This window comes from Rutilus rutilus, assembly GCF_951802725.1.
Source record: "Rutilus rutilus genome assembly, chromosome: 3".
NCBI lineage: Eukaryota > Metazoa > Chordata > Actinopteri > Cypriniformes > Leuciscidae > Rutilus > Rutilus rutilus.
This window is the reverse complement of record NC_140211.1, coordinates 34437751-34464893: the sequence shown is the minus strand read 5'-3', so window position 1 is coordinate 34464893 and position 27143 is coordinate 34437751. Positions and strand designations below refer to the sequence as shown.

At 38.5% G+C, this 27143-nt stretch overlaps 1 protein-coding gene across 1 annotated transcript; it reads left to right on the top strand.

Moving 5' to 3' along the window:
* The first annotated feature begins 68 nt into the window (after window positions 1-68).
* sin3ab (SIN3 transcription regulator family member Ab) lies at window positions 69-26635 on the top strand. Its single transcript, XM_084403923.1, has 21 exons — window positions 69-334; window positions 3095-3308; window positions 5237-5404; window positions 5482-5588; window positions 9712-10003; window positions 10086-10337; window positions 11444-11596; window positions 11673-11828; window positions 11929-12012; window positions 12142-12260; window positions 12450-12660; window positions 13009-13125; window positions 13218-13456; window positions 14469-14652; window positions 14743-15310; window positions 15655-15824; window positions 16404-16577; window positions 19901-19993; window positions 22396-22490; window positions 24296-24497; window positions 25101-26635. The coding sequence occupies exons 2-21, from the start codon at window positions 3126-3128 to the stop codon at window positions 25320-25322; spliced, it is 3789 nt and encodes a 1262-aa protein (XP_084260049.1). The 5' UTR covers window positions 69-334; window positions 3095-3125; the 3' UTR covers window positions 25323-26635.
* The last annotated feature ends 508 nt before the right edge of the window (window positions 26636-27143 follow it).

Sequence of the window (27143 nt, the reverse complement as noted above, 5' to 3'; positions counted from 1 at the left end):
GGGTAAATCCAGCAGAAATCTGATATATTCGAATTTCACCAACGCCCCACCAATCGTTATTCTCGGTTGGAGTTCGGTGACTCCGCCTCCTTCTAGACCACGCCCCCATCAGAGGATCCTCCTGCTGAGGTTGTTTTCCTATGTTAGCCAATTAGCCACCTAGCATGCAATTTGAGGTCTGGCGCCTTGACTGAATGGTGCTTACGTGTATTTTAATTTACCTTTCAAATCCGAACTTTACACGAATCAACGTTTGAGAGCGCTGTTACCGAGCTTTACAGGTTTTGATTTCTCGGCGGAGCAGAAAGAAGTCATCCGGAGCGTCTGTTGCGGGGTGAGTTGGCTCTTGCGTGCTAGCGGACGCTCGCTAGCTGTCGTCGTCGCAGTGCTTCATTCAGGCTAAAAGTAGCTAACTCTAGTTAATTACGCTTAAACCGCTTTCCTCACCAAATGGCCACTGGATCACCCGGGTGATGCGAAATTCAAAGTTAGCGACATGTTCTTTTGAAGTGAAGCATGTCACAGCAGTGATTATATAAGAGTATTTGTCGAGGCGCTAGCTAGCCGCACTTAGCTTGAATGGCTACATTAGGTTTTAAGCTCTGCTGGGTTGATCAGTTGCTCATCATGAGGGTCTAGCTATCATGCTCTGCCTTTGACCTGTTAGCGATCAGTACTGGCTTATTGACGTCTTCTGGATTGACGTTACCGGATAACGGTGCTGCATTGATCATTGAACAGTTGTGTGTTTACCGGTAGAAATCGTTCAGTGTGACTTCCTGATTTGTTGCTAGAAACAGTTCATAACATGGAGTGCTAACCAGGCTGCCTTACCACATTTTCTCGGTGTTTGATGATTTATTAGATGTTTTTTGCTGGGTTCGGTCGACGCGATAGTCATCGGATCGTGTTTTTATTTTGGTGTGATCAGTTTGCGTTGGACTGAACTCTGCATCGGACAGAGGCGGTTACCGCTCAACGCCTCATAGAGGTTCACGAAGCTTTATCGGCTTGGTAAAACGTGTTTTAATAGCCAGAACTTTAGTAAACATGCACATGCACTAATTTAAATATGCAATACGTGTGTTCGATCAAGTTGTACTGTGCATTTCAGTGTGTTGTAGAGTGTGTGGGTCATATAGTCAGGCCTGACACACTCGGACGACAAGAAACTGTACGGTTGGAGAGTTTAGCCATTCAAATAAAAGTGAGACAACACACGTGCCCCAGCATGTTTGCCTCACAAGTGTAACTGTTTACACACCACTATCCGCCTACACAGGTTTATAGAAAACTGTAACATTGTTTGAAGTCTCATGTGGTAATGGCGAAAGGTCAGACCCATAATGCCGTGCTATCTGTTAGCCGATCTGCGCTAAGCAACGACAAATGATGGACAGTTTATAAAAAAGTCGATCAAACATCTAGGGTCATTATTTGGCAGTGGAGTGCATTTGACAGGTGTCATAAAGTTGATCTCCTCTCAGAAGCCTGCTGACACGTTGTGTTTTTCAAGACAATGTGGGATTTAAACACTTTATTGGTTATTATGCATAATACAATAATTCAGCCAAACCTGTCATAAACTAATCTGTAGACCAGAAATTAAAAAAATTGTTTTGACACGCCTTTAGTAATGAGGCATGAATAAGCCAATCGTGTGACTTGTTCGTCTAAAAGAATGTGTATAGCCATTATTTTTGTACTCATGTTGTCACATTTTAGAATATTAGTAAAGTTTTTGAAACTGAAATGGCACACGTGGAAGTCTGGAAATCATGTAGTGGCCAAAAATATTGAACAAATTAAAACTACGCTATAGTCTTCATGGTGACACTTTGGGCTTTTCTCAACCAACTTCATAAAGTGTCACCTGGGATGTTTGCTGAACACTTTGGCTCATTTACCTGCACTATCCAGTCCAACTTATCTATTAAAATAATGCATTTTAGTTTTGTAATGCTACATGTATTTGTCTTGAAAACTGATTTCTGTGGCCTGTTGCATGAAGCTAGCTGAACAAACTCTGAGTTTTAGAGTTGACAAAACTATACAAATCCATGTATAGTTGTTTAGATCCGGTTCACCGGGCTCACAACACTCGATATATAAACTTTGTCAACTTTAAGTTTGTGATTCACTCACTTTGATTCACTTCTCGCGAGAGAGCCGGCACAAGTCACTTCTTTCCTGAAAATTAAGGGATTATGAAAGATATCATGAATATAAATGCATTTTTTATAGGCAGGAATAAACGCTGCTGCTGCTGCAGTGAAAGTTTGAAAAGGCGGTTAAAAGAAAATGTCTATATCAATGCAAGTGAATCAACTGAATTTAAATAATTATTTATATTGGTTCACAAAGAGCTTAAAGGAAAATACGTAAGCTTAGTCATTTTAAAAGCTTTATATATTCAAGCTTGTATGAATATATTTTTATTAACTTAAATGAAAAGTTTAGTATTAATTTATTCATATGATAATTATATGACTACATTATGTTCGTTAATAATAATTATAATTCATATAATTTAAATATATGAAATAATTAGCAGCAAAAGACTGGCAATTTTGTCTCTAAAATTCTTTTGCTATTATCTGCTTTAATTTGGGGGTTCAGGGGGGGAGTGGCTTTATTGCATCACACACACACATATATATATATATGTGTATGTATGTGTCTCTTTGCTCACAGCTGATTGGTTCAGTTTTGGTTTGGGATCTCTAATCCACACTAAAACCTGCTTTGGAGTATGTTAGGCGTGAAGTGTAAATTAATCTGGTGATTAACACTGCTAAAAACACATCCTCCTTCTTGAGCCCAAAACAACAAGAGTTTGCTCAAACTAATCTCAAACTTACTTGGCTAGCAACTGAAACCGGCTTTGTGCAACAGGCCTCTGGTTTCTTTAGATCATGTGTTTTTTTAAAGGAATAGTTTAAACAAACTTTCAGTAATTTACCCACTCTCATGTTGTTCCAAACTAGTTCACTTTTGGGTGAACTATCAGGTTAAGATCAAAATATACATGAATTGTGCCAAATGTTTGACTAGTGTATGTACAACTTTCTTAATATTTGCTGTTTTGTTGTAGATTCCGCCGCAGTGAGGAGCATGAGTACATAATGAAGCGGCGCTTGGAGGATCAGGACACAGTGATCGGCTCTCAGCGGCGGCTCCCCGGGGGTGTGGACAGCTTTCAGCACCGCGTCCTCAACTCTGCCTCCCAGTCCTCCCTCTACGAGACTGCACCGGATAACATGCAGCCGTCGTCCAGCATGCAGTACTCTGTCTCACAGACCTATCAGGTACTGAAAAGTGAACAACACACTTACATAATTTTGGTGCGGATGTCTATATATATAATATACATACATACACACATATATATATATTAGGGCTGGGGGAATTAACGCGTTAATCTTTGCGATTAATTTGAGATGTTTAACGCGTAAAAAAATAAATAACGCAGCACTTTTTTTTTTTTTTTTTTTTTTTCTCGTTTTAATGATTTCCTGTTGCGGCTGCTGTTTGAAAATGCCGAAAATATGCCGTCCCGCCCCTCCGTGTTCGGCGATCAGGTTTCATTCTCGCGCAGCTTTCATGAGCGGGTCTTTTCCGCTTCGTGTGTGCGCCGCGCTCTCGGTTCCGTGTGTGTGTTGCTGCGCTCTCTGCTCAATGTTCTGCTCTGTCGTTAACGGCCCAAACGCTCCAATCATGTACCGATCACGCACTGGAAAAGCTAAATCCGCTCAAATAACGTGAAATTTCTCAGGAGTAGACTTCTGTTTGCTGAGCTGGTATAGCCATGCTGGGCAACAGTCGTAAAATTACCTGCTCTGATCACATGCTCTGGTAATAATAGCTTTGTAGGACTATATTTTATTTTGATAATTAGTAAAAAACATAAAATCTGTTAAATTGATTATGTTGATTGATTATTGAAAAATAATATTATATTGATATATTGATGTTTAATATAATTTTAATATAGGGCTATTTTCTGTTCCTTTTTTTCCCTGTGTTGTTTAATTTAATTAGGTGATTCTAAGTTTAAATATTGATGATTACAAGCTTGGGGAAAATGCAATTAATTACAGCAAATTGTGCAATTAATTAGTTAATTTTTTTTTATCGATTCCCAGCCCTAACAAATATATATATATATGCTGTGTATATAGTACCGGTCTTAAGCTCATCAAACCTGCATTTATCTTATAAAAGAATACAGAAAAAACAATAATACTGTGAAATATTGTCTATTTGAAGTATAATTTATTTCTGTGATGCAAAGCTGAATTTTCAGCATCATTACTCCAGTCTTCAGTGTCACATGATCATTCAGAAATCATTCTAATATGCTGATTTGATGAATAAAAAGTTAAAAAGAACTGCATTTATTCAAAATAGAAATATTTTCTAACAATATGAATCTTTACTATCACTTATTAATTCAACACATCCTTGCTGAATAAAAGTATTAATTTCTTTAAAAAAAATACTGACTTTTTTGAATGGTAGTGTATATTGTTACAAAAGATTTCTATTTTAAATAAATGCTGTTCTTTTTTTAACTTTTTATTCATCAAAGATTTCTGAAAAATAGTTATAAAAAAAAATATTAAGCAGAACAGTTGTTTCCAACATTGATAATAAATCAGCATATTTCTGAAGGATCATGTGACACTGAAGACTGGAGTAATGGCTGACAAATTCAGCTTTGCATCACAGAACTCAATTATATTTGAAAGTATATTCAAATAGAAAACCATTATTTTTAAATTGTAATAATATTTCTCAATATTTCTGTATTTTCTATCAATAATTGCAGGTTTGGTGAGCATAAGACACTTCTTTCAAATAGTAATATTTCCAAACTTTTTACTGGTACTGTATGTATGTATATGTCTATATATATATATATATATATATAAGAGAGAGAGAGAGAGAGAGAGAAATTGCTGTTTGTGAGTGCAACTTCTATAAATTAAATAAAAATAATGAATCCATTAATTGTGATTGACTGGAAAAATCCATGGAAATTCATTGATCAAAAGGTGCAGAAGATGACAAATTATGACAGATTAAGCCCTGTGTGCATTGTTTATTTAAAGCCCTTTCTGGGCTATATAAAAATATACGCATGAGAATTCATTGCATAGTTTCAAAAGGAAATTATGTTTTACTTCACTTAAACAGCCATGATAATTAACCATTTCTCCTTCTGCTCTAACAGTTGTCAATGGCCCAGAGTTCTGGGGGACATGGTCACACCAGCAGTTCAGCTGTGCACAGTGGGCCTCACCACCATGGGCCAGCTGTCCAGCCTGTGGGCCAGGGGCACTCTCATGCTACCCCAGCCCCTGCCCCAACGCTGGGCCAACAGCAGTTTCAAAGGCTTAAGGTAGGAGATCTGTCTAGGAGAGTATGGAAATTATCTGCATTAGTTTAGATGGAAAGTTAAGATTTATGTGATTTCAGGTTGAAGATGCTCTTTCCTATCTCGATCAAGTTAAACTTCAGTTTGGCAATCAGCCGCAGGTCTACAATGACTTCCTGGATATCATGAAGGAGTTCAAGTCTCAAAGGTCAGCGTGAGTTTTGTTTTTGTTTAATTTTTTTCTCTTCTCTGGGCTTGTGTATCTGTCCCTTCTAGTTCATGCTAGCTTCACACTGCGAATGGGTTGATCTAGTTGTGCGGAGTGCCCTGGGGACTTTATCTTCGGTCTCGGTTGCTGAGAGAAACCCTTAACCTGTCTTTGTACTTCCTTGTTGCTTGTGCTCTGACCCCTCTTTCTTTGTCAGTGACAGGAATTGTTTGCACCAGTAAGCATTGAAGAGAGTTTTTAATTAGTTTGTATGTTATTTTCTGTATTATGTTATTTTCTTCTGAAGTTTGCACATTTTCCTCTAAAATTCACATTTGAATTACTGATTCATTATTTTCATGTTTCCGTTCTGTTCATAGATTTTAGGGGTGTAACAGATCGTAGTTGATCCATGATCCATACGGACCAGACCCCACTGTTCAGAGTGCATGTGGCCCGCGGATTAACTTTAACCATCATACAGTGAAAGTTTATTATTTTCACGTGTTTCTAAGTATTGTTGCGCTTGAATGGTTTAAAATCACATGACACGGTTTCTGTGCACGAACACTCAAAAGCGCACACAGAGAGAGCCGCATTTCAGATTTTCAGACTGTAAACACAGTCAATTATGTCTTAAAGGAACACTCCACCGTTTTTTGAAATAGGGCTTATTCACCTTCTTTCCTACATTTAGATAGGTGGGCAAATCACTGATCTATATAATGACTGGATAGCTCATGACGTTCTAAACTGCCACTAGGCAGTGAAGCCACCGGAAGTGTTCGAGCGGCCATCTTACGATTCCCTACCAGCAGAGGGATCCAACGCCCGTTATACAGAGATTGGTAGCTCCGACGGCACTTTTAAGATGACCCGATGTGCAGCATACAAGTGTAAGACGACGTTCACAAAGGGATGTATAACAAGTGCCCACAGGTTGTAATTCAAGCCCTATAAGTAGTAATTTATATGCAATATTGTCGCTATGCCCGTGTTTTTTTCTCCGAGGCAAGAGCTGCTGCATCTTCAAAAATCAACGATAAAACAGTCAACAGTATCCTATAAGAAACCTCAGAGCAGCAATAATCACAATTAAGTGTCCAATAGCGACACCATTTGACAGCTTCAAAAGAGCTTCGTGCAGAGTCCGTTTACCGTTACATTAACCCATACAATTTGTATTAAGCATTTCCTGAACATGTAACTTGCTAATCAAACACTTTATATGAACAAACTACTAATCTATAAAACACAATCGGTCTTCCGACCTTTTAATATTGTGTGAATTGATGTTGATATGCGCGAGGGAGAGAGAGCAATACAGCGCTTGTGTTGTTTGAAGGCGCTGAGAGTGCGCGCGCGCGGCCGGGGCTCTTTCTGCTTGTATGCGCTCTGTCCACTGATCTAAATAATTCGTTGTTACGACGACTTGTTCCCTCGTTTTAATAAATCGTGGACACGTTTAACTAATTCCCTCCCTCATTTTGATTTAACGAATTACAACGTGGCCACAATATAATAAAACGAGGGAACAAATTAGTATTGTGCTGAGGTATTATTAATTCGGACGTGGCTACGAAACAATATTCACATGAATATTCACCAATTTAAAAAAATATAGGTCTTTAGCATTCACTATTTAATTAATAGTATCAAACTGTTTTTCTTACCTGTGAAGATAGCTTTTCAGTGAAGGCCGACTAGTGTTCTCGTACAGCTTTTAATTCCTTTTGCAAAGAAATTGGCGTTTTTTAATAAGCTGGAAAAATATTCGACTTTAAACAAATACCCATTTAAATGCTAAGGGTGTTTGCGTTGTAAAAATGTGCAGGGAGACTTTAGATTTTAAAACGGTGTCTCGTTAGGCAATGTTTTTTCAGTCAAATCATAAAATTTCCTATTGATTCAATAGAACGCATGAGCTCACTAGGGAATACCAATATGGCGGCGCGGTGGCTTCACTGTTCATGACGTCATGAGCTATCCAGTCATTCTATATAGATCAGTGGGGCAAATGCATTTTTGTCTCAGTGCATGCATTGTTTTAGTTTGACAGGGTCGGCGCTAGCTTAGCTTAATGAATGGAATCCTTTGTTGCCAGCTAGCATGTCCTGAGTAAAAGTGATAAAAAAAACCAACAAAAGACAAAAGGACTATATTAGGGGGAAGCACAGGCGAAGCACTGCTACTTGGGCGCAGAGATATCACGCAACACATGAAATGTGAATATGTGGTATAATATGTGAATGTTAATACAGGTATAATATGGGTCGATCTATACATGCGTCATGTTTAAAATAATCACTTACTCTGTGGACAGCTGTCCATTTGGTCCAATCGGCATGGGCGTTTTTTCCAGTTCACTTTATCACACCGAAAAAAAAATCGGGCACGCTCGTCTTGATCTGACGCGTTGAGCCTGGTCATCGATGGCAGTAACTTGTCCCACTCGCCAAAGCACAGACACTCTATTTCAGTCGGCATAGATTGGCATATTCCCCCACATTCATACCACCAGTTCGTGTTGGCTCTCATCCTCACGTCCTCAGGCTGTTGAGCGATCGCAACCTCCTCCTCCTGTCGTTCTATTTCCAAAGCACGCAGCTCCTCTTCTGAAAACTCTGGTTCATAGAGGTATGGTTCTGGATCTTGACTGTCTGAGAAGTCACCCTCTTCGTCTCTCATAAAATCAGCCATGTTCATCGCCATTCATGTACTGTAGGAAAAATAGCCAGCTACTATTCACGCCGGTATGTTGACGGAAGTCATGGGATTTCATGTGTTGCGTGATATCTCTGCGCCCAAGTAGCAGTGCTTCGCCTGTGCTTCCCCCTAATATAGTCCCAAGTCAATATCTGCCTAGGAAATCGCCTAGTGTTAATCTGCATCGCTATTTGTACTCGTTGTGAATACGCAGGCCACAAGAAGTAATTAGGTGTTTTTGTTTAGTTTTTTTGATCACTTTTACTCAGGACATGCTAGCTGGCAACAAAGGATTCCATTCATTAAGCTAAGCTAGCGCCGACCCTGTCAAACTAAAACAATGCATGCACTGAGACAAAAATGCATTTGCCCACCTATCTAAATGTAGGAAAGAAGGTGTATGACTACACCTTATTTCAAATAACGGTGAAGTGTTCCTTTGAGTGAAGTACGTAAACTTAAAGAAATTGGATGTGTTATTATTTTAGATCTGTGCATCAGGTCTTAAAGTGACAGTAGCCTAATAAACCTCCTGCTGTCTGTGTCATTAATGTTGATAAAAAAAGACAGCTTTAACAAGGATGAAATTTAATTGTTCTTATTTTATTACTGATTGTCCACAATGTTTGAAATGTATTAATTTGGCTAGTAGTTTTTGCTGTGGTATCGAATTACTTGAAGTGTTAATGGAAAGCAAAGTTATATTTAGTCCCCTCTTTTTTCTTTTTTTTGATCTGCAGAATGATTTGGTCCAAAATTGTAATATGATTCAAACCGTGAGTTTTGTGATCTGTTGCACCCCTAATAGATTTGCATTTCCAAATAGGAAATACTAGTGCTTTGCAAAGCAGCAGAAGTATAATATTTTTAAGCTAATAGGTGTCAGGCTTTCGATCTGAGTGTATGAATGCTGAGTTAGAGCTGCTTTTCACACTCATTAGTGTACGAGAACCAATTCTATTAAAAAGGACAGCTCTATTAAAATGACAGTAAATGTGAACCACACCATTAAGATAGCTATAGATGGTTAAATAATCACAATGAATCAGGCACTTTTTTTATTTATGCGTTTTTATTCATTTTATGGGGCTTGTTCACTCTACATATATGTAATCGTTGCTCTCAGTTAGATTTTGAATGGTCAGCATTCATTTAATGTAGCTAAACAGGAGATTTTAACATTTTAATTCCTACATAATACATGCATAATACATAATTATCAATTAATTTAATGATTTTATTATTAAATAAATAACATGATTACAAATTATTTAATGTATTGTTTTTAAAGTTAAGAACTTGGTGTTACAAGTTTAGAAAAAAGTAATATCCTTAACACTATTATGCACTGTTATAATCATGCGTTTTTGGACACTGCAAATCAAATACCATAAATCTACTGTCCTTGTGTTGTCAGCATTGATACACCAGGTGTGATCAGCAGAGTTTCCCAGCTCTTCAAAGGTCATCCAGACTTAATAATGGGCTTCAACACCTTCCTGCCTCCTGGCTACAAGATTGAGGTTCAGACCAATGATCTGGTTAATGTGACCACTCCTGGCCAAATCCACCACATCACCCCGCATGGTATCTCAGTCCAGAACCTCCCCATAACACAGCCAGCACAGCACCAGACCCAACCAGCAGCTCCCACCAGCACTGCTGCCGTGGTCATCCCTAGCCAGCCAACCCCTGCCAAGATCAGCAAGGTAAAACTGAATTATTTTACCTTCTGTACACATTTGGGTTGTATATTTGCAAAGTTGTCTAATTTAGTTTTATGTTCCGCAGCCAATGCAGTCTCCTGCACTTACCCCAACGAGCCAGCCTAATCCGTCCATTCCCTCGTACGCTTCCCCGCGCTCGCCCTCGGCCCAGTCCCACACTCCCATCAGTAGCAGCACTGCCGGTTCAATCCCTCTACAGAATAACCAGCCTGTAGAGTTCAACCATGCTATCAGCTACGTGAACAAAATCAAGAACCGATTTCAGGGCCAGCCAGAGGTCTACAAATCCTTCTTGGAAATTTTGCACACATACCAGGTGAGAGCTGAGGCACTGAGGGCAATATCCAGTTCAAAATGCTCGGTACAGCAGCTGTTCAAAATGTAGTACAACCAACCAAGTACACTACTGTTCAGTGCGCTCAGTAAGATTGTTCTCTTCTTTGTGAAAGAAATTAATATTTCAGTTTAGCAAGGATGCATTAATTTGATAAAAAATGACAGTAAAGACATTTATAATGTTAGAAAAGATCTTATCTTAGTTTCTATATAAATATTAAGCATCATGACTAACCCTAACATTGGTAATAATAAGACTTTTTTTTTTTTGAGCAGCAAATCAACATATTAGAATGATTTCTGAAGGAACGTGACACTAGCTATGTTTCCATCCAAAGTTGCGAATTTAACTTGTGCGCAAAATTGGAATTTTGTACAAAAATATTTGCGAACAAAGCAGCGTTCCCATGCTGTGAGTCAAATATGAAAGAGTTCTGGGAGGTAATTGTACCAAACCACTTTGACGACAGACTTTGCTCAAGCATTTCAAAATGTCCAAAACAGCATTTCAAATTCTGTGCAGCGAGATCGGTCTACTGGTTGGTCCAGTTATGCCGTCCCATTGCAGTCCCATGACTTTTTTTGATGCACATCGAGGAAATTATTAGTTAAATGTGTTTCCGTTGTAGTTTTTCTTATCATATAAAAATATATATATTTTTTTTTTATGCACATTTTTTAAATTTATGTGCATCTGGGCATTTCCATCCAGCCTTTTTTTCTTTTTTGTGATATCCCAAAATGCGTATAAAATAGGTGGATGGAACTTGAGTAATGGCTGCTGAAAGTTCATCATCTAAAAGTTGCGATCACAGGAATGAATTGCATTTTAAAATGTATTAAAATAGAACATTTATTTTTAGTTGTAATAATATTTTACAATATAACTGTTTTTACTGTATTTTTAAGCAAATAAATGATCAAAAATACAGCATAAAAGACATAATATACAAAAATGAGCCTAAGAGACTTCTTATAAAAACAATAAAAAGTCTTACCGACCCCAAACCTTTTAACAGTAATGTATATTTACAGCCCTTCATGCTGCATGCTTACTGTAAACGTTCTGTTCTGTGTGTTGTTTAGAAGGAGCAGCGTAATGCTAAGGAGGCAGGGGGAAACTACACACCCACTCTCACGGAGCAGCAGGTGTATGCTCAGGTGGCCCAGCTCTTCAAGAACCAGGAGGACCTCCTTTCAGAATTCGGCCAGTTCCTGCCAGATGCAAACAGTTCAGCGGTAGGTATTATGAAAACTAAAAATCATGGAGGTCATTTAGCTTATTATTCATAAGCCTTTTTTCTCTTCTCCTCAGTTATTGAGTAAGACTACAGCCGAGAAGGCTGAATCTGTGCGTATTGATCGTGGAGGGACGGTAAAGAGACCCCAGCCTAACCATAAGCAGAGTTTTAATCAGAATGGCTGTCAGATCCGCAGACACGCGGGGCCGCCCACTACACCCCCTGTTAAGGTGACTTTGAGTAAAACTTTACATTACTGTACTTTATGGCTGTTCTTTTATACATATTATCAACCAATATTCATGTTCTTTTTTTTTAACTATTAAACAGAAAAAGCAAAAGTTTATGGCAAAAGAATCGATGGCTGAAGCCAGCAAACTTGGAATTGGTGCTGAATCTCTCTTTTTTGAAAAGGTGATTGCTTTTAATATAGTCTTGCACTGATTACAATGGAATACAAAAATAACGGCATTATGTTGGTACAGTAAATATGACAAGGATTATAGTGAGTTATGTGGCTTAAATGCTCCGCTCTCTTTTTAGGTGCGGAAAGCACTGCGGAGTTCAGAGGCTTATGACAATTTCTTACGCTGTTTGGTCATCTTCAATCAAGAAGTGATCTCACGGGCTGAACTAGTGCAGTTGGTCTTACCATTTTTGGGGTGAGTGGAAATCATATTCATTTCATCTGTGAGACACTTGCTGACTGATTTTATGTAGCCATTGTTTAATTTGATTACATAATTATAACTCAAAAACCAATAAGATCATTCGTTTCACATTATGACATGATAAATTTGTAATCAATATTATGACTTTTTCTGACGTTTTTGCTTTTTTTTGGTTATCAGGAAATTCCCAGAGCTTTTTACATGGTTCAAGAACTTCCTCGGCTACAGAGAGTGTGCCCATATTGAGAGCTTCCCCAAAGAGCGAGCCACTGAAGGCATTGCAATGGAAATTGATTATGCGTCCTGCAAGAGATTGGGCTCCAGTTATAGAGCCCTTCCCAAGAGCTTCCAGCAGCCTAGATGTACAGGCAGGACTCCACTGTGCAAAGAGGTGAGTACACCATTCGATTGTAGTGTGTTTGTAAACATATGTTTGCAAATACAATTTCAACTTGTATGTTCAAACATCACACCACAAAAGGGTTTTGTTTCTGAATTCAAGTCTTACTCTGCACTTATATCTATTTGGAGGAAGTGCTGATTAACAGTTAGTTCTTTTTGTATGATTTTGTACAGTTATGGTTAGAAATTCTGCCTCCCTACACTCGTATTTTAAGTGTGATTCATTGGCCAAATTCATAGATATAATAATATTATCGCAAATTATTTGGAACACGATAATTGTGTATTAAAAGTGTGATATTGTGAAAGCACTATGCTAATGTTGAATACTTCTCAGGTGTTGAATGATACGTGGGTGTCATTTCCATCCTGGTCTGAGGACTCAACCTTTGTCAGCTCCAAAAAGACCCAGTATGAAGAGCATATATATAGATGTGAAGATGAGCGCTTTGAGGTAAGCAATAAAACGAAGCTTCACTGTCATAGAAATCAGTGTAATTGGATATTCAGTTAGGTGTTTAATCAAACCTGTCATGTGTCATGCAGCTTGATGTGGTTCTGGAGACAAACCTCGCCACTATCCGTGTTCTGGAGTCTGTTCAAAAGAGGCTCTCGCGCATGTCTGCTGAGGAACAAGCCAAGTTCCGACTGGACAACACCATTGGAGGCTCCTCTGAGGTCATCCACCGTAAAGCTATTCAGAGGATATATGGTGACAAAGCTCCAGACATCATAGATGGGCTCAAGACCAACCCTGCTGTCTCTGTACCTATTGTACTCAAAAGGTCAGCATAAATGTTATTGTCTGACTCCTTCCCAGCAAATTCATGAAAACGATAAAAATGTCATACATTGTTGTATGAAAAAGGAAAGATTTGTTTTTTAAAACGTTTTATTTTAACATGTACCTTGGTAGTACCATAGTTTTCTTTGGAGTATAATGTTTACAGCATATTACATGATTGTGGTAAATTATGCAATACCATATAGGGCTCCACAGTTTTTCAAATTAAGATCAAAATCTTGATTATTAAACCTCAGAGTGCTCCATGTTGACTTTATTTAAAACATTTCTTGGCTAACAGTTCTTCCTTCTGTTTCAAACCAAACTAAAGACTAGAGTCTGCCTAGTTTTGCTTTGTGAAAGTGAAGAATTCATGACCGAAATGTAATGCTAGTGTACAACAAAATTGGAATATTAAGTACTGTGATATTAATAATAAATTATTTATATTACAGTGATAAAATAAATATAAAGTTAGCTTACTTGCTACAAAAATAACAGTGTGAGTACAAAGTAGACTGATCCAGACCCATCAAATGGATTTTATGATTGATTGATTGATTGATTTCAAATTCAGGTAGGATGTGAATGCAAAGAACCATGTTTTTTCCACATTTTGATCAACTAAATTAAAAATAAAAACATACCCTTAAAGAGTAACTTTTATTGTTCCTATTAATGGCAGCAAAACTTGTTTAACACACTATTGAAAATGAGATCTGTTATTTCAATGTGATTATTATGGCTTTTGTTCTTTTCTTTCTTTTTCTTTTCTTGATATCCAAGCAGCAGAAATATGAGATGGTAAACGTTTATGTATCGCAATTGGAATTTTTTTGTCAAATTGCACAAAAAAAAGAAAAATGTGCCTTAGTAGTACCATAGTAATTTACCATGTTATTACTATCCTATAGCGTCATTATGCACTTTTTTCAGACAGGGAGAGCCGTCTTATTCATTTCTTATATTTCCGGTTTTCCTCAAAGAATTCATTTATGTTTTTGTCTTCTCAGGCTGAAAATTAAAGAAGAGGAGTGGAGAGAGGCTCAGCGTGGCTTCAATAAGATCTGGAGAGAACAGAATGAGAAGTATTACCTGAAGTCTTTAGATCACCAAGGTATTAACTTCAAACAGAATGACACAAAGGTGTTTCGCTCCAAGACGCTGCTCAATGAAATCGAGTCTCTCTATGATGAGGTAAGAAACATTCTAAATGTACTTGCGCAAAAATGAAAGGCATCTTAAGTGTTGTCGGGTTGCTTAAAAATTGCCTTTTCATCCACTTAGCGACAGGAGCAGGCTTCTGAAGACAATACCGCCCCTCCCTCAGGCCCTCACATGAACCTCATGTACGAGGACAGCCAGATCCTGGAAGACGCAGCTGCTCTCATCATCCACCATGTCAAGAGGCAGTCCGGCATCCACAAAGACGACAAGTATAAAATCAAACAGATCATCTACCATTTCATCCCCGACATGCTGTTCGCCCGACGTGGTGAGCTTTCCGATGTGGAGGAGGAGGAAGAAGAGGAGACCGCACCAGATGAAGACGGGACTAAAAAGCACAATGGGACGACGTCAGCAAAGTCTAAGCTCCTCTTCAGCCATACAGCAGCTACCCAGCAGAAGCTGAGTAACTGTGACGATGCCTACAACCTCTTCTATGTCAACAATAACTGGTACATCTTCCTTCGGCTGCACCAGATCCTGTGCTCCCGACTGCTACGGATCTACGGGCAGGCGGAAAAACAGATCGAGGAAGACTCCAGAGAGAGGGAGTGGGAAAGGAACGTACTGGGATTGAAAAGAGAGAAGAACGACAGCCCGGCCATCCAGCTGCGTTTGAAAGAACCCAGTAAGTTTCAGGTTACAGAGCAGAACACAACTGTTTGTTTTGCGAATTAATTTATTCCCCTTTTCACTCAGTTTTCACACTGGTTATCATCATGTTTCGTGCAAGGTTGAGAACTCGAGTGCGAGACCTCCTGAATTTGTGAAGACGGGAGGATGTTTTATCACCAGTCGCTCTCGAGGGTCTTAACACATGTTAGAGCTAATGACATTTCTCTCAGATTTGCCTGCAACCCTCAGGGCCCTATCACCATGGAAACTACTTGAGCGACTCACAGATTGGCTGTAATTTGTTTGTTGGTAATGCAGTTGCTTGACTTTGATCAAATAAAATTGTCTCATTTGCAGTGGACATCGATGTTGAAGACTACTACTCTGCCTTCTTAGAGATGGTGCGAAACCTTCTGGATGGCAACATGGAGACATCTCAATACGAGGACCAGCTGAGGGAAATGTTTACCATCCATGCCTACATTGCCTTCACCATGGACAAACTCGTCCAGAGTATAGTGAGACAGGTAGGGTTTTTTATTGTATTACTTTGTTTTGGCTTTAGCTTTATAAGTCCTTCTTTTTAGGGCCCGTTATACTCACAGCATACTCATATTTTCATCGCTGAGGGGTAAAAAGAAGTTACCTTTGCAGCGATATACTGTTAGTGATGATCCCGACGCCACCCACACCACTGGAAGCGGCGTTTAGATGAACATGTAAATATGTGCTTTCCTCTCAATAACAAAATAAACGCACCACAAAAATGACAGCCGTGTTAAAACGGCTGTTAAGAAATCTGATCGTAGCGATGTGGATGTTTTCACAAGCTCTGCAATGACCTCGGCGGACTGAACAGAAGAAATGAACCAGAGGAGATGTCCACGTCAAAGAAAGCAGAGCCTCAGAGCAGTGGTGGTTCGCGTGTGTTTACCAGTCGGAGCGAACTTTTCTGGAAAGTTTGCTTTGGCAGGCTGAACTCTAGAAACACACTCCAAAAGGAACTTGGTTTCACACCAGTTCGTTCTTTAATTTCACTTGAAGTGTATCACTGAGCATTTTCATCTCAACTTACTATTTTCTCTTTCTTTTTCACTTTCCCACAGCTGCAGCATATAGTAAGCGATGAGATCTGTGTACAGGTGACTGATCTTTACCTTAGCGAGTGTGCCAACAAAGCCACTGGTGGGTCCCTGTCCACCCAAACATCCAGAGGCAGTGTTGAGACATCCTACCAGCGCAAAGCCGAGCAGCTGATGTCTGACGAGAACTGTTTTAAGGTTTGACTATCTCTCTACTTTACCAAGACACACTGTGTACTTCTTTACTGCTAATGGAATTGGAGTGGTATGGATAAAACTACCACAGAAGATTATCAATAAAGCCCAAAGTATACTCTGGTTTTTACACATTCACTTGGGGTGTAACGCAAATATGGTTATCAACATATAAGCGCTTGGTGTACACATGCATTTTTTTTCTTACTAAGCATACTCTGTATGTGCAGCTCGCATACTGTACAACACTAGGCGCGTTTCCATTAAAGATTTGCGCAAAACTTTTGCGAATTATTATTATTATTATTATTATTATTATTATTATTATTATATATTTTTTTAAACGTCATTTTTAAAAGTCATTCCAAAAATCATGGCAACGGATGTTGGTAAGTTATATATATATATATATATATATATATATATATATATATATATATATATATATATATATATTAGGGCTGTCAATCGATTAAAATTTTTAATCGATTAATCGCATGATTGTCATGAGTTAACTCGTGATTAATCGCACATTTTTTATTTGTTCTAAATGTACCTTAAATTAATACTTTTCAAGTTTGTAATACTCTAATCAACGTGGGCATGGATAAATATGGATGCTTTATGCAAATGTATGTTTATTATTGAAACCATAGTCAACATAGAGCATGAAGACAAGACATGTTTCAAAGGTCATAGATGTTTTTCAAAGAACTTGTTCATGTCTATTAGACACATGTAGAAAGAACAAAGAAATACCAGGTTCCCATTACTTCTCTTTCTTTGCACTGAGCAATTAACACAAACATGTTTAGATTTTTGCATGACAGGGCAGCTCTTCTGAAAATGCTAAATGTACATTTATGATTTATTATTAGGCTACATTATAGTTTGTCTCTCTCTGTGCCCATTTTGATGAAGCTAAATTCTCAATAAAACTGTTTTCATTGGTATATTTTACTGTTTCTGTTGTCCAACAACGGAATGAATATGAAATGGTGACTGAAACGCGACCCATTAAGACATAACCAGCTCTCCCTTCCAAGATGTTAATCTGCACAAAAATCCTGATAATCGAGCCGTCGTCTGATGAAATCAAATACACATAAGATAAACACAATATCTGTTTTGCGATTTCGGCTATACTTGCATGTAAAATTAGAGAAGCAACATCATATCTGTTTAACTGAATTAAAGCGCTGCTCCTCTCTCCAGCGCAAGACGCAGAGAGAGAGCGAGAGAGAGAGAGGCGCGCGCGCGTGCTGGGAGAGCAGTACCGGCGGTACCGGTAGATTCTCAGAAACTAAATAAGGTTTGGGCGCTTTGTTGAAGGGAAAAATCGCTAAATGGGTCAGCAATGTCGCTAAGTTGGCAACACTGTGTATCTCCATTTCTCCAACTAGGTTTTGGGCCACGGGTCAAACAGAAAATACGCGCTGCGTTAATCGAGCGGTAAAAAAAATAGTGCCGTTAATTTGATTTTGCGTTAACGCGTTATTAACGCGCTAACTTTGACAGCCCTAATATATATATATATATATATATATATATATATATATATATATATATATATAAAAATCACAGCCACGTACCGCACTAGACATTATTATTATTAATGGAAGTAAACGTAGGCGTGTTATCCAAGCATTAATGGCAAGGAAAGAACCTTATACTGTGAGCGGCACATATGAGGTGTTTCTGGGGTTTTCTCACTCATATCTGCTTCGAGATCTTGATTGAGGCATTTCTGTGAGGTTTAGAATCCAGTATTTCTGTCATTCTTTTGTCTTATATGAATTTAATAAAGAACTCTGTCTCGTATTCTGTCCAAACACACCGCGTCATCTACGTCAGCTGACCTGTAAATGCGCAAAAACTGTTTCCATTGCAGTTTTGCGAAATATTCCTTTTTCGAATTGCCTGAAAAACCACCTCATGAGAGCGCAAAAACTTTTTTGCGATAAATTTCCATTGAGCGTATTTTCAATTCGCAATTTCAATTTGCGCAATTTGAAGGGTAATGGAAACGCGGCTACTGGCTCAGACAGCTGTTTCACAGTCAAAAAAGAAATGGAGGAGATCGAAAAGCAACAATAGACTACTAGTGATGACAACAATACACATATGCGTTGAGAGTACAAAGACATGTTTATTACTCATAACTTCTGGAGAGAAATAGTGCATACACTGACTGGACAAGGATGATGCTTTCCAGTGTGAATCTGTCGTGTGCCTGTGGTTGTGCATAAATGGGATATACTTTGAAAGGCTACACATTGGGTTTTACGTAAACACTAAATGTTCGAGTCAAAATTAAAGTGTACTTTGGGCTTTTTGCAGTTTTATGCAGTCACTTTTAAGAAAAGCAATTTACAAGGGTGGAAGTGGTATCAGTAGTATAGGGAAGATATGGATATTGTGGTGTGTTTGTAGAAAGTAAGTGGTTTTTTTTGCAGAATTGTATTGACACTGACAAAGTTGAAGTCTCCGTAAAGGATGGTTGTATAGGAAATGCTGATAAGACCTTTCTGTTGGTTTTTCAAGCAAACCAATTGACCATCCATCAAGCTATCGGTCAAAGACGCTTAATCGACAAATATCACTGCTTTTTGTTTTAATGACCACATCTCTCAAAGTCACTGTTATCTGCTGCCTCTTTTCACCTCCTCTGCTTTAATTTAACCACACCTTCGTATGTGTATCAGGGCTCCAGACTGTGACCAAATGGTCGCATTTTGCAACCTTTTTTCCTGCCGGTGTAAGTTTTGTTAGAGCTCGCACTGGTCCCACCACCACGTTGCCCAACTGATAAGAGCGGCCATTTCCGTTGCATAGAATGTGGAACAAAACTGCGCTACTCGTTTGAGCGCAAGCTCAGAACAGGTACTTGCGGGCTGATCTTTGATCACCCGACACCGTTACTACACAGCTGGAAGCTGGAGTGAGAAAATGTTTGAATTATTAGTAACTGCACTTATTAATGCAAAGCAATAGTAATTTTAATCAGGTGCTGGTGCCACCATCTGTAGAACTTAGTGGCACCGGTGCTACTGCTCTCAAATGTTATTCTGGAGCCCTGTGTATATAGATATGCATCTAAAGAGCTCATAATGTATTTCTTTCTCAACATTTTAGGTTAAAACTTATGTATAAGAAAAACTGCATCTTATAACTGGCTTTGAATCTTTCAATAGTTTGTACAAATGAGTTTGTAAAAGTGCAAAGATTTCATATTTTGTCTCAATTTATGTGAGATCATATAGGCTGCATATATAATTATTATTATAGTCAGCTACACATGCTTTATATTTACATATGTATTACAGTTACTGTTCCAGAAGTCTAAGGGGACTGTGCAGCTGGCTGTGGAGTTGTTGGACACAGAGGAAGAGAACTCAGATGGACCTGTGGATACTGAGGTACATTTCTAAGACTTGGCTAACGCTCACAGCGGCGAAAAGTTGCTTCACAGCCAAAGTTATCCCTAATGCATGTTTTTATAAACCAACAATTCAAGAATAAAAAAAAATAGCACAGCAAAATGCAAGAACACATCAAGTTCTGTAAGGTTCTTTAGGCTAAGACTATTAGAGGTGTGACAGACCAGTCATGATAACTTGCTACCAATGTAGTTGTCAGTAAATTTGGTACTTGTGCTATTCCTTTACATTCTGTGCTGTGCAATAGGCCTTCAGATGACTCGTCTCCTGAAGGCTGAGATCCATCTTTCAGAGGAACAGATTTCGCCATTTCTGCTGCTTCGCTGTTTCCAACAACATCTGGTACATCTGTGCCACCTGCTGCTGCATGAGGTGTTGAGGGGAAGCAAGTAAAAAAAAATGGTGCCATTTCCTTCTTGCTCTTTCCTGTTGCACCTCAGAAGAGAGATGAAAATGGATATGAACCAGATATTGGTTTCTGAACTGTACGGACAACTAGGGCAGAGTTTTCGGACACTGTCTGAATGGCTCTTATACCAGAAAGAAAGGACATGCCATGGCAAGATGTTGCTGTTATTTAAACGAGCCAGTTCTGCTCATCACTATTTCCGGCACAAATCATGGCCTACACAAAATCTCTGTCCGTCTTTAGTCTCCATATCATATGAAATTGGACACTGTGAGGAATGGACGGATCCCTGCAAGACCTCTTCATGTGTTACAGATTATTGCGGTTGATGAATGAATGTTCCAGAGCTGTACTTCATCCAGCGTCTGAAAAAATTAACCCACAAAGGTGACTAAAAAAATGTGTCCTGGCAGATTCTTATTTGTGCTTGGGATTTGAGAGGAGACGTCTTTTTCAGCACAGACCATTTGAGTTATTACTTCGTTACAGCTCTTGTGGATGAAAAATTGTTGGTCACTGACTACAAGCTTTTTGTTGGCAACTCATACACCAGCCTATCACTCTTCAGGGAGTTCCTTCATAAATTCATTCGGGCTTGTGGCAGTGTTCGGGAGACAGGATAAGTTTGTCCCGAACAGCTGAACATGTTGCTAAGGAACACTCTCTGTGGCAGTATCCACTGGATCAGAAACAACGAGGTGCTGTTTGATGAATGGTGGGATATGTGGGAACTACTGATCCTTCCATAGAGCCTACAGAGATGGTAGGGATGGTGACAGACAGTGGACCCTAATGAATTGGATGCTGTAAAGTTTTATATGAAATAAGTCAGTGGTGTTTTGGCCTTCAGCAGATTGCCAACATGAATGACCCACACAGTATTCTAGGGGACACTCATTGTGGCCCTTGCAGAAATAGGTTGTCAAAGTACATCTGCTTCTGCATCAGGTCCCACAGTTCCTCCAGGACTTTTCTATATTCTGAAGCCCATCAGTCTGGAGGTGCAGCCTGAGCCACCGTGTGTGTGTGTGTGTGCCTACTTAATTATATTTTGGGGACACATTTGTACCCAGAAGTGACCAAAACTTTATTTTTATTTTTTTTATGTAAAAATGCAGAAAGTTTTCTGTGATGGGTAGGGTTAGTGTAAGGGGACTGTTTGTACAGTATAAAAACCATATGTCTATGGAATGTCCCCATTTAGATAGCTAAGTAAACGCGTGTGTGTGTGTGTGTGTGTGTGTGTGTGTGTGTGTGTGTGTGTGTGTGTGTGTGTGTGTGTGTGTGTGAGAGAGAGAGAGACAGAGACGACGAAGCACTGTATACTGTTTAATTCACTTGTACATAATGTTAAAAAAAGATTTATTGTACAATTATATTGTAAAATAATTTAAATTGGTGGACTTTGTTAATAAAAAAAAGTGTCTGTTATTTATATTGTAACCACTTATTCAAATGTTTAGTTATTAAAATGTTCTAAATATATGTAATGTGTACTTATTTAATGTTTTGGTTACTCTATTTTAAAGTACTTGCACTTACCTAAGATAGTACTGGTATGTATATATATAAGGTAACTACATGGGTTAGGTTTTAGGGTTAGTACCTAGTTATTACCCAGATATTGCAATAATTATAGTAAGTACATAGTATGTACATGGGGAACATGACTGTAAAATAAAGGTTTACCAATATTTTTATTTTTAGTACTTTGATTTGATTTTAACTCAGCTCTTTTTACATTGGATATGTCAGTTTTGGGTTTGTGCTCCAACAAAGAGAGAAAACATTCAGATGTGAAATACATGAAGTGTTTGCATAATACATGAGGTTAATTCATAGAAATGAGTAACGGAAAACAACACACAGAATTGTCACGTAGAGGGGATATCCTGCGGTTATTTATGTATCAGCTATTACCAGTGACTCTTTATCCTGTAAGAGTAACCTTGAATGTCTGTGTGTGTTTCAGCGCTGGCCCGACTACGTGGAGCGATATCTGAACACCAGCTCGGCCTCTCCAGAACTGCGAGAGCACCTGTCCCAGAAGCCTGTGTTTCTACCCAGGTGAGGCTCAGCCAAGTACACCCATCTTTAGAGCCATGAGTCCTTTACACTTGCCCCCTTCCCATCAAGCATCAACTCAAGACAGGAACATCCCAGGAATGCTTACGGTAGTCTTGGGAAAATGTCTGGGAGTTACACTGTACAAGTGCTGCCTGTTTGTAATCGCCTGGCATTTTGTTTTGTTTTTTTTGTTTTTTTCTACCCAAACACACATGAGCTCTCTGCCTGCTTGCATTCGCACTTTACTGAGAATTTATTTAAAGAAAACTCATTGTTAGGTTGTTTATCTCTGCTCAGATGTGGCCACAATACAGTCATATTGGTTATTTTATGCTTATTTATGAATTGTAAGTATGGTGTGTTTGTGGGGAATGTGTGCAGAGGTGTCATCTAAAATTGTGTGCACCCTTTTTTATTTTAGGGCACAATAGCGGTTGAGCCTTTATAACACGTTTAATGAGGTGGAAAAATTCATTTTATTTTAATATGTTTTTCATCTGAGAAAATGGAAGATGTTTTTAAATGCCTGCTCTTAACAGGGTTCGGTTGAGTCATCATTTTCTTTGGGAGAGACTGAAGACTGTGCATTTAGATAAGATGAGCCTGAGCGCTCTGTTCTGATCTGTACTTTTTTCCTTTGAATAGATTTTCATAATCTTTTTAAAATAGCCCACTCTTGGGTCTCAGAAAACGTCTTTGCTTTCTCATATAAAGTGTGCTGTGGTCTGTTTGTGTAATTCTATTCACAGATATATTTCTGTATGTAACTTGATTTCATTCTTGTGTGTAAATGTTTTTATAGTCAAAGATTTGAGTGAGTAGACCTTGTATGCTGAGATCTCAGAGATGATTCTCCCTTGAGTTCGATTGGGGTTGTCAGTTTACAAAGTAGTGCTGTGACTCGAAATTAAACTCACCATGGTCTGACACAAACACGGCTGTATTTCAGAGAGGGGCTTGTCAATAAAAATCTGGTCTGGATTTTATCCTCAAATGTGCGTGTATTTCTTTCCAACAGACGTTTGAGCTCTAGCATGGGAAGGATGATTGATTTGCTTGTTTTTTTGTTGTTTTTTTTTATGCATGTTTAATGTGCAGTGCTGGAGAGATGCTCTTGATGTCTCCATCCAAAAACAGACAGTCAAATGATTATTATTATTATTTTGATTGATTGATTGATTTCTTTTCTGTTTATGTGCAGTGTGAGGTTGTGTAGCTTACATTGCACCACTGTTTTTGCTAAGAAAAGTAATGCAACAAACATTTCTAGTGCATGGTCATGCAATGCATAATGCACAATGTCAACCCATATCCTGGCTATTTAACCTAATTCCCTACCTGGTTTCTTTTTTTGTGACGATTGGCTAGTTTCTTTAAGTGAAGTCCTGAATTCAAAATAAGAGTCATGGTTTCTATGCCCATTCACATCTGTAACCTTTGGTAAGTACACTTCTAATTTTAGTCTTTAATTGAAGCAAGGAAATTAACTGTCCGTTTTTTTGTTTTGGTTTTTTTTGTTTTAGATTTTTTTTTTATCCACCCAAAACCTTGATTTGGCACTTGATGAATATGAATTTGCCATGGATATGAGTTTTCAATGGAAATAATCGTATCTGTTGATATTTTATCATATCTATTAAGACCAAGGTGCACTGTAGACAGTTGCATTGGTGCATAATTTCTCTTTTAGATTAGGATCTTCCTCTCTTTAAGCTGTCAGATACTGAGCTTTAACATGTTTGATAGGATTTGTACTAAAGAAAGTTTCTTGAAAATGAAACAATGTGCCCGTTTCTTTTTTTAAGGAATCTAAGGCGAATCCGGAAGTGCCAGAGAGGTCAAGAGGTGCAGATGAGAGAGGTCAAAGAAACGGCCAAGAAATCCTCCGAGGGTGGCGAGGACTCGAAGATGGAGTGCATGTTTAAACTCAACTCCTACAAGATGGTGTACGTCTTCAAGTCGGAGGACTACATGTACCGACGCACTGCGCAGCTGAGAGCGCATCAGGTATATAGATGATAGAGCAGTGCTTCTCAAACTTTTTTGACTTGAGGGCCCCCCAATGCTGTCGTCGTCGTCGTCCCCCCCCCCTGTAATTATCTTGTATGAACAGAATCTGGGAGTGTTGATATTTTAAAGGATAGTCCACCCAAAAATGACAATTCTTTCATTATTTACTCCACCTCATGTCGTTCCAAACCGGTATGGGAGCATAAAAGCAGATATTTTGAAGAATTATGGTAACCATACAGTTTTGGTTCCCATTGACTTGAATAACAATGAAAGTCAATGGGAACTGAAACTGTTTGGTTACCAACAGTCCTCAAAATATCTTTTCTAATCCACAGAAGAAGGTCTTACAGGTTTGGAACAACATGAGGGGGGGAGTAAATTGTGACACAATTCAAATTTTTGGGTGGACTATCCCAATAAATGTTGTGGTTCCAGAATGTTAAGGATTCTAATTCTGTATGTTCTTATTGAGAGGAAAATATGATTTCAATTCACATCTTGTTTTTTTTCTATTTATTAGAAATGTAATTACAATTAAGAATCAATGTGATAAAGTTTTACAATGATTTGATTTCCGTTTATCTCAATGGTTTTCAGTCTCACCAGCGAGTAAGCACTCGTCTGCATCAGCGCTTTCAGGTGTGGCTGGACAGGTGGCGGAAAGATCACGTGACCAGCGACATGGCAGCCGCCACGCACAAGTGGCTGATGGGAGAGGGCCGGGAGGGGCTACTGCCCTGCAGAACGGTCTGTGAACCCAAGATCGTCCACTTCCAGAACATCAACAAATATAAAGTCACCTATGGCACTACATTGTAAAGCTGAAGTTTTCAAGACGTGGGGGGGCTTTTACCTTCCTTTTTATGTTGTTTTTATGATGACTGAAGTAGCACTGAAATTAAAATCGGACCGCCATTGAGTTCTTTGAAGATTGCTCACTTTCTGGTTTTATTTTTACCTTTTTAAATTTTTAGATTGGAGTCTTTGCCCCCCACCCCGGACTTTATACCCAGCTGGTTATTGTCCTTTAATCATGAGGGCAAGAAAACACTTCTTGCAAATGCTGCAGCTCTAGTCAGACATTCGTTCGATTCTCACGACAATAAGAATCACTTTTGTCTTTTTGAGAGGCTTTTTGTGAAAAGGATGGTTTACAAATACAGGTCAAATCCATGCCCATTTGTAGATCGTTTTTTTTTTTTTTTTCATCTCCTCAAGGTGAATAGTAGTTTATTAGCAATCTTGTGTCTTTTGTGGTTCACTTAAACCACATACATGTTCAAAAAAATGAGAGAGAATGTCTGACAATGACATAAAATCTTGACTCAGTTTTTTTTTTTAAAGCCTCTGTGCTTGGGGCTACGCAGCTAAACCAGGAATGATGATGTGAATTTCCCTAGTCTATTGTTCGCAATATACATGAAATGTAATTAAGGTCTCTTTTCACTGGTTAATTACAGCACCATTAATGAAGGTATTACTGTTAATTAATAGACATCCAAGATACCAGCCACAATGTGTCAATCAGGAACACCAGAATAAGTACAGTCACAAAAGCTCTTGTAATGTAAATACAATGTGTATATATATATGCCTGACTGTTTATATTCAGACAACCTTCACTGTTACGTAGTTCAGCTTTTAGGCTTCCTTATCCGCGTAGTGGAGGAGGCTAATGCTGGGATGTTTAAGAAAACACTTTATGACTATTCTTACCAAAGGGAGTACTTGTTTAAAGTGTTTTGTCTGGTCACTCTGTCTCCTCTCTTTATGCAGTCACGGAAATGTTCGTTTCGACAGCTGTTGTTGCAGATGTTGCATAGGATCATTTTTCATGACGCTATATTTGGCCCTTATCTGAACTTGTATTCAAATTTGTGATATCACTGCCTGTGTTCTGAGTAGAACTTAGAAACGATCCTGTTTGGTCCCATTTTGCCCTCTTATAACGAGAAGTCTGGAAATGTAACTTGGGGCACATTTGTGTGTGCTTTGAGGCTTTGGTTTATGCTGACAAATATGTAAAACATATTTAAAGAAGGCAATGATGGCATGTTTCTATGTTCTCATGTACAGCCCTTTTATATTATTCATTATTGTTTTAAAGATTGAAATAAAACAGAATTGTAGTAGATTACCCTGCCGCGTGTCTTGCTGCCTGGAACCGTAACGATCAATAATGCATGCTTGTTTTCTCACTGAATTACGTTCACGTGCTCTGAATATGAGGATGCATAATTAATGTGCACTGGAACGCACGGTGTTGTTTTCCCACACTGGCAGCAGAGGGAGCGTTAGGGCCGTCTCCTGGGGCACAGTGTAATAATGTTCTACACTGAAATGTTAACTTAAAACATTACTCGAACACTGAAGCGTTCTCATGTTAATTCTAAGTTTTTATTAGGAAATGCAATTAAGACTTTATTAATAATCTGTTATGTTTTTTTAATACTTTGAGTTAGAATATTTTAAATAAAATTTCATAATTTTTTTGTTTTAAAACAAGAATCAAAGATCTTTTATAGATTTTAACACCAAATAGAGTAATAAAAGTTCGCAGTGAAATTTAACAAAGCAATTAATAAAAAGGTGCTGGTTCGATGTGCCTTATTATTCAATTAAGATTTGACCTTGCATTAT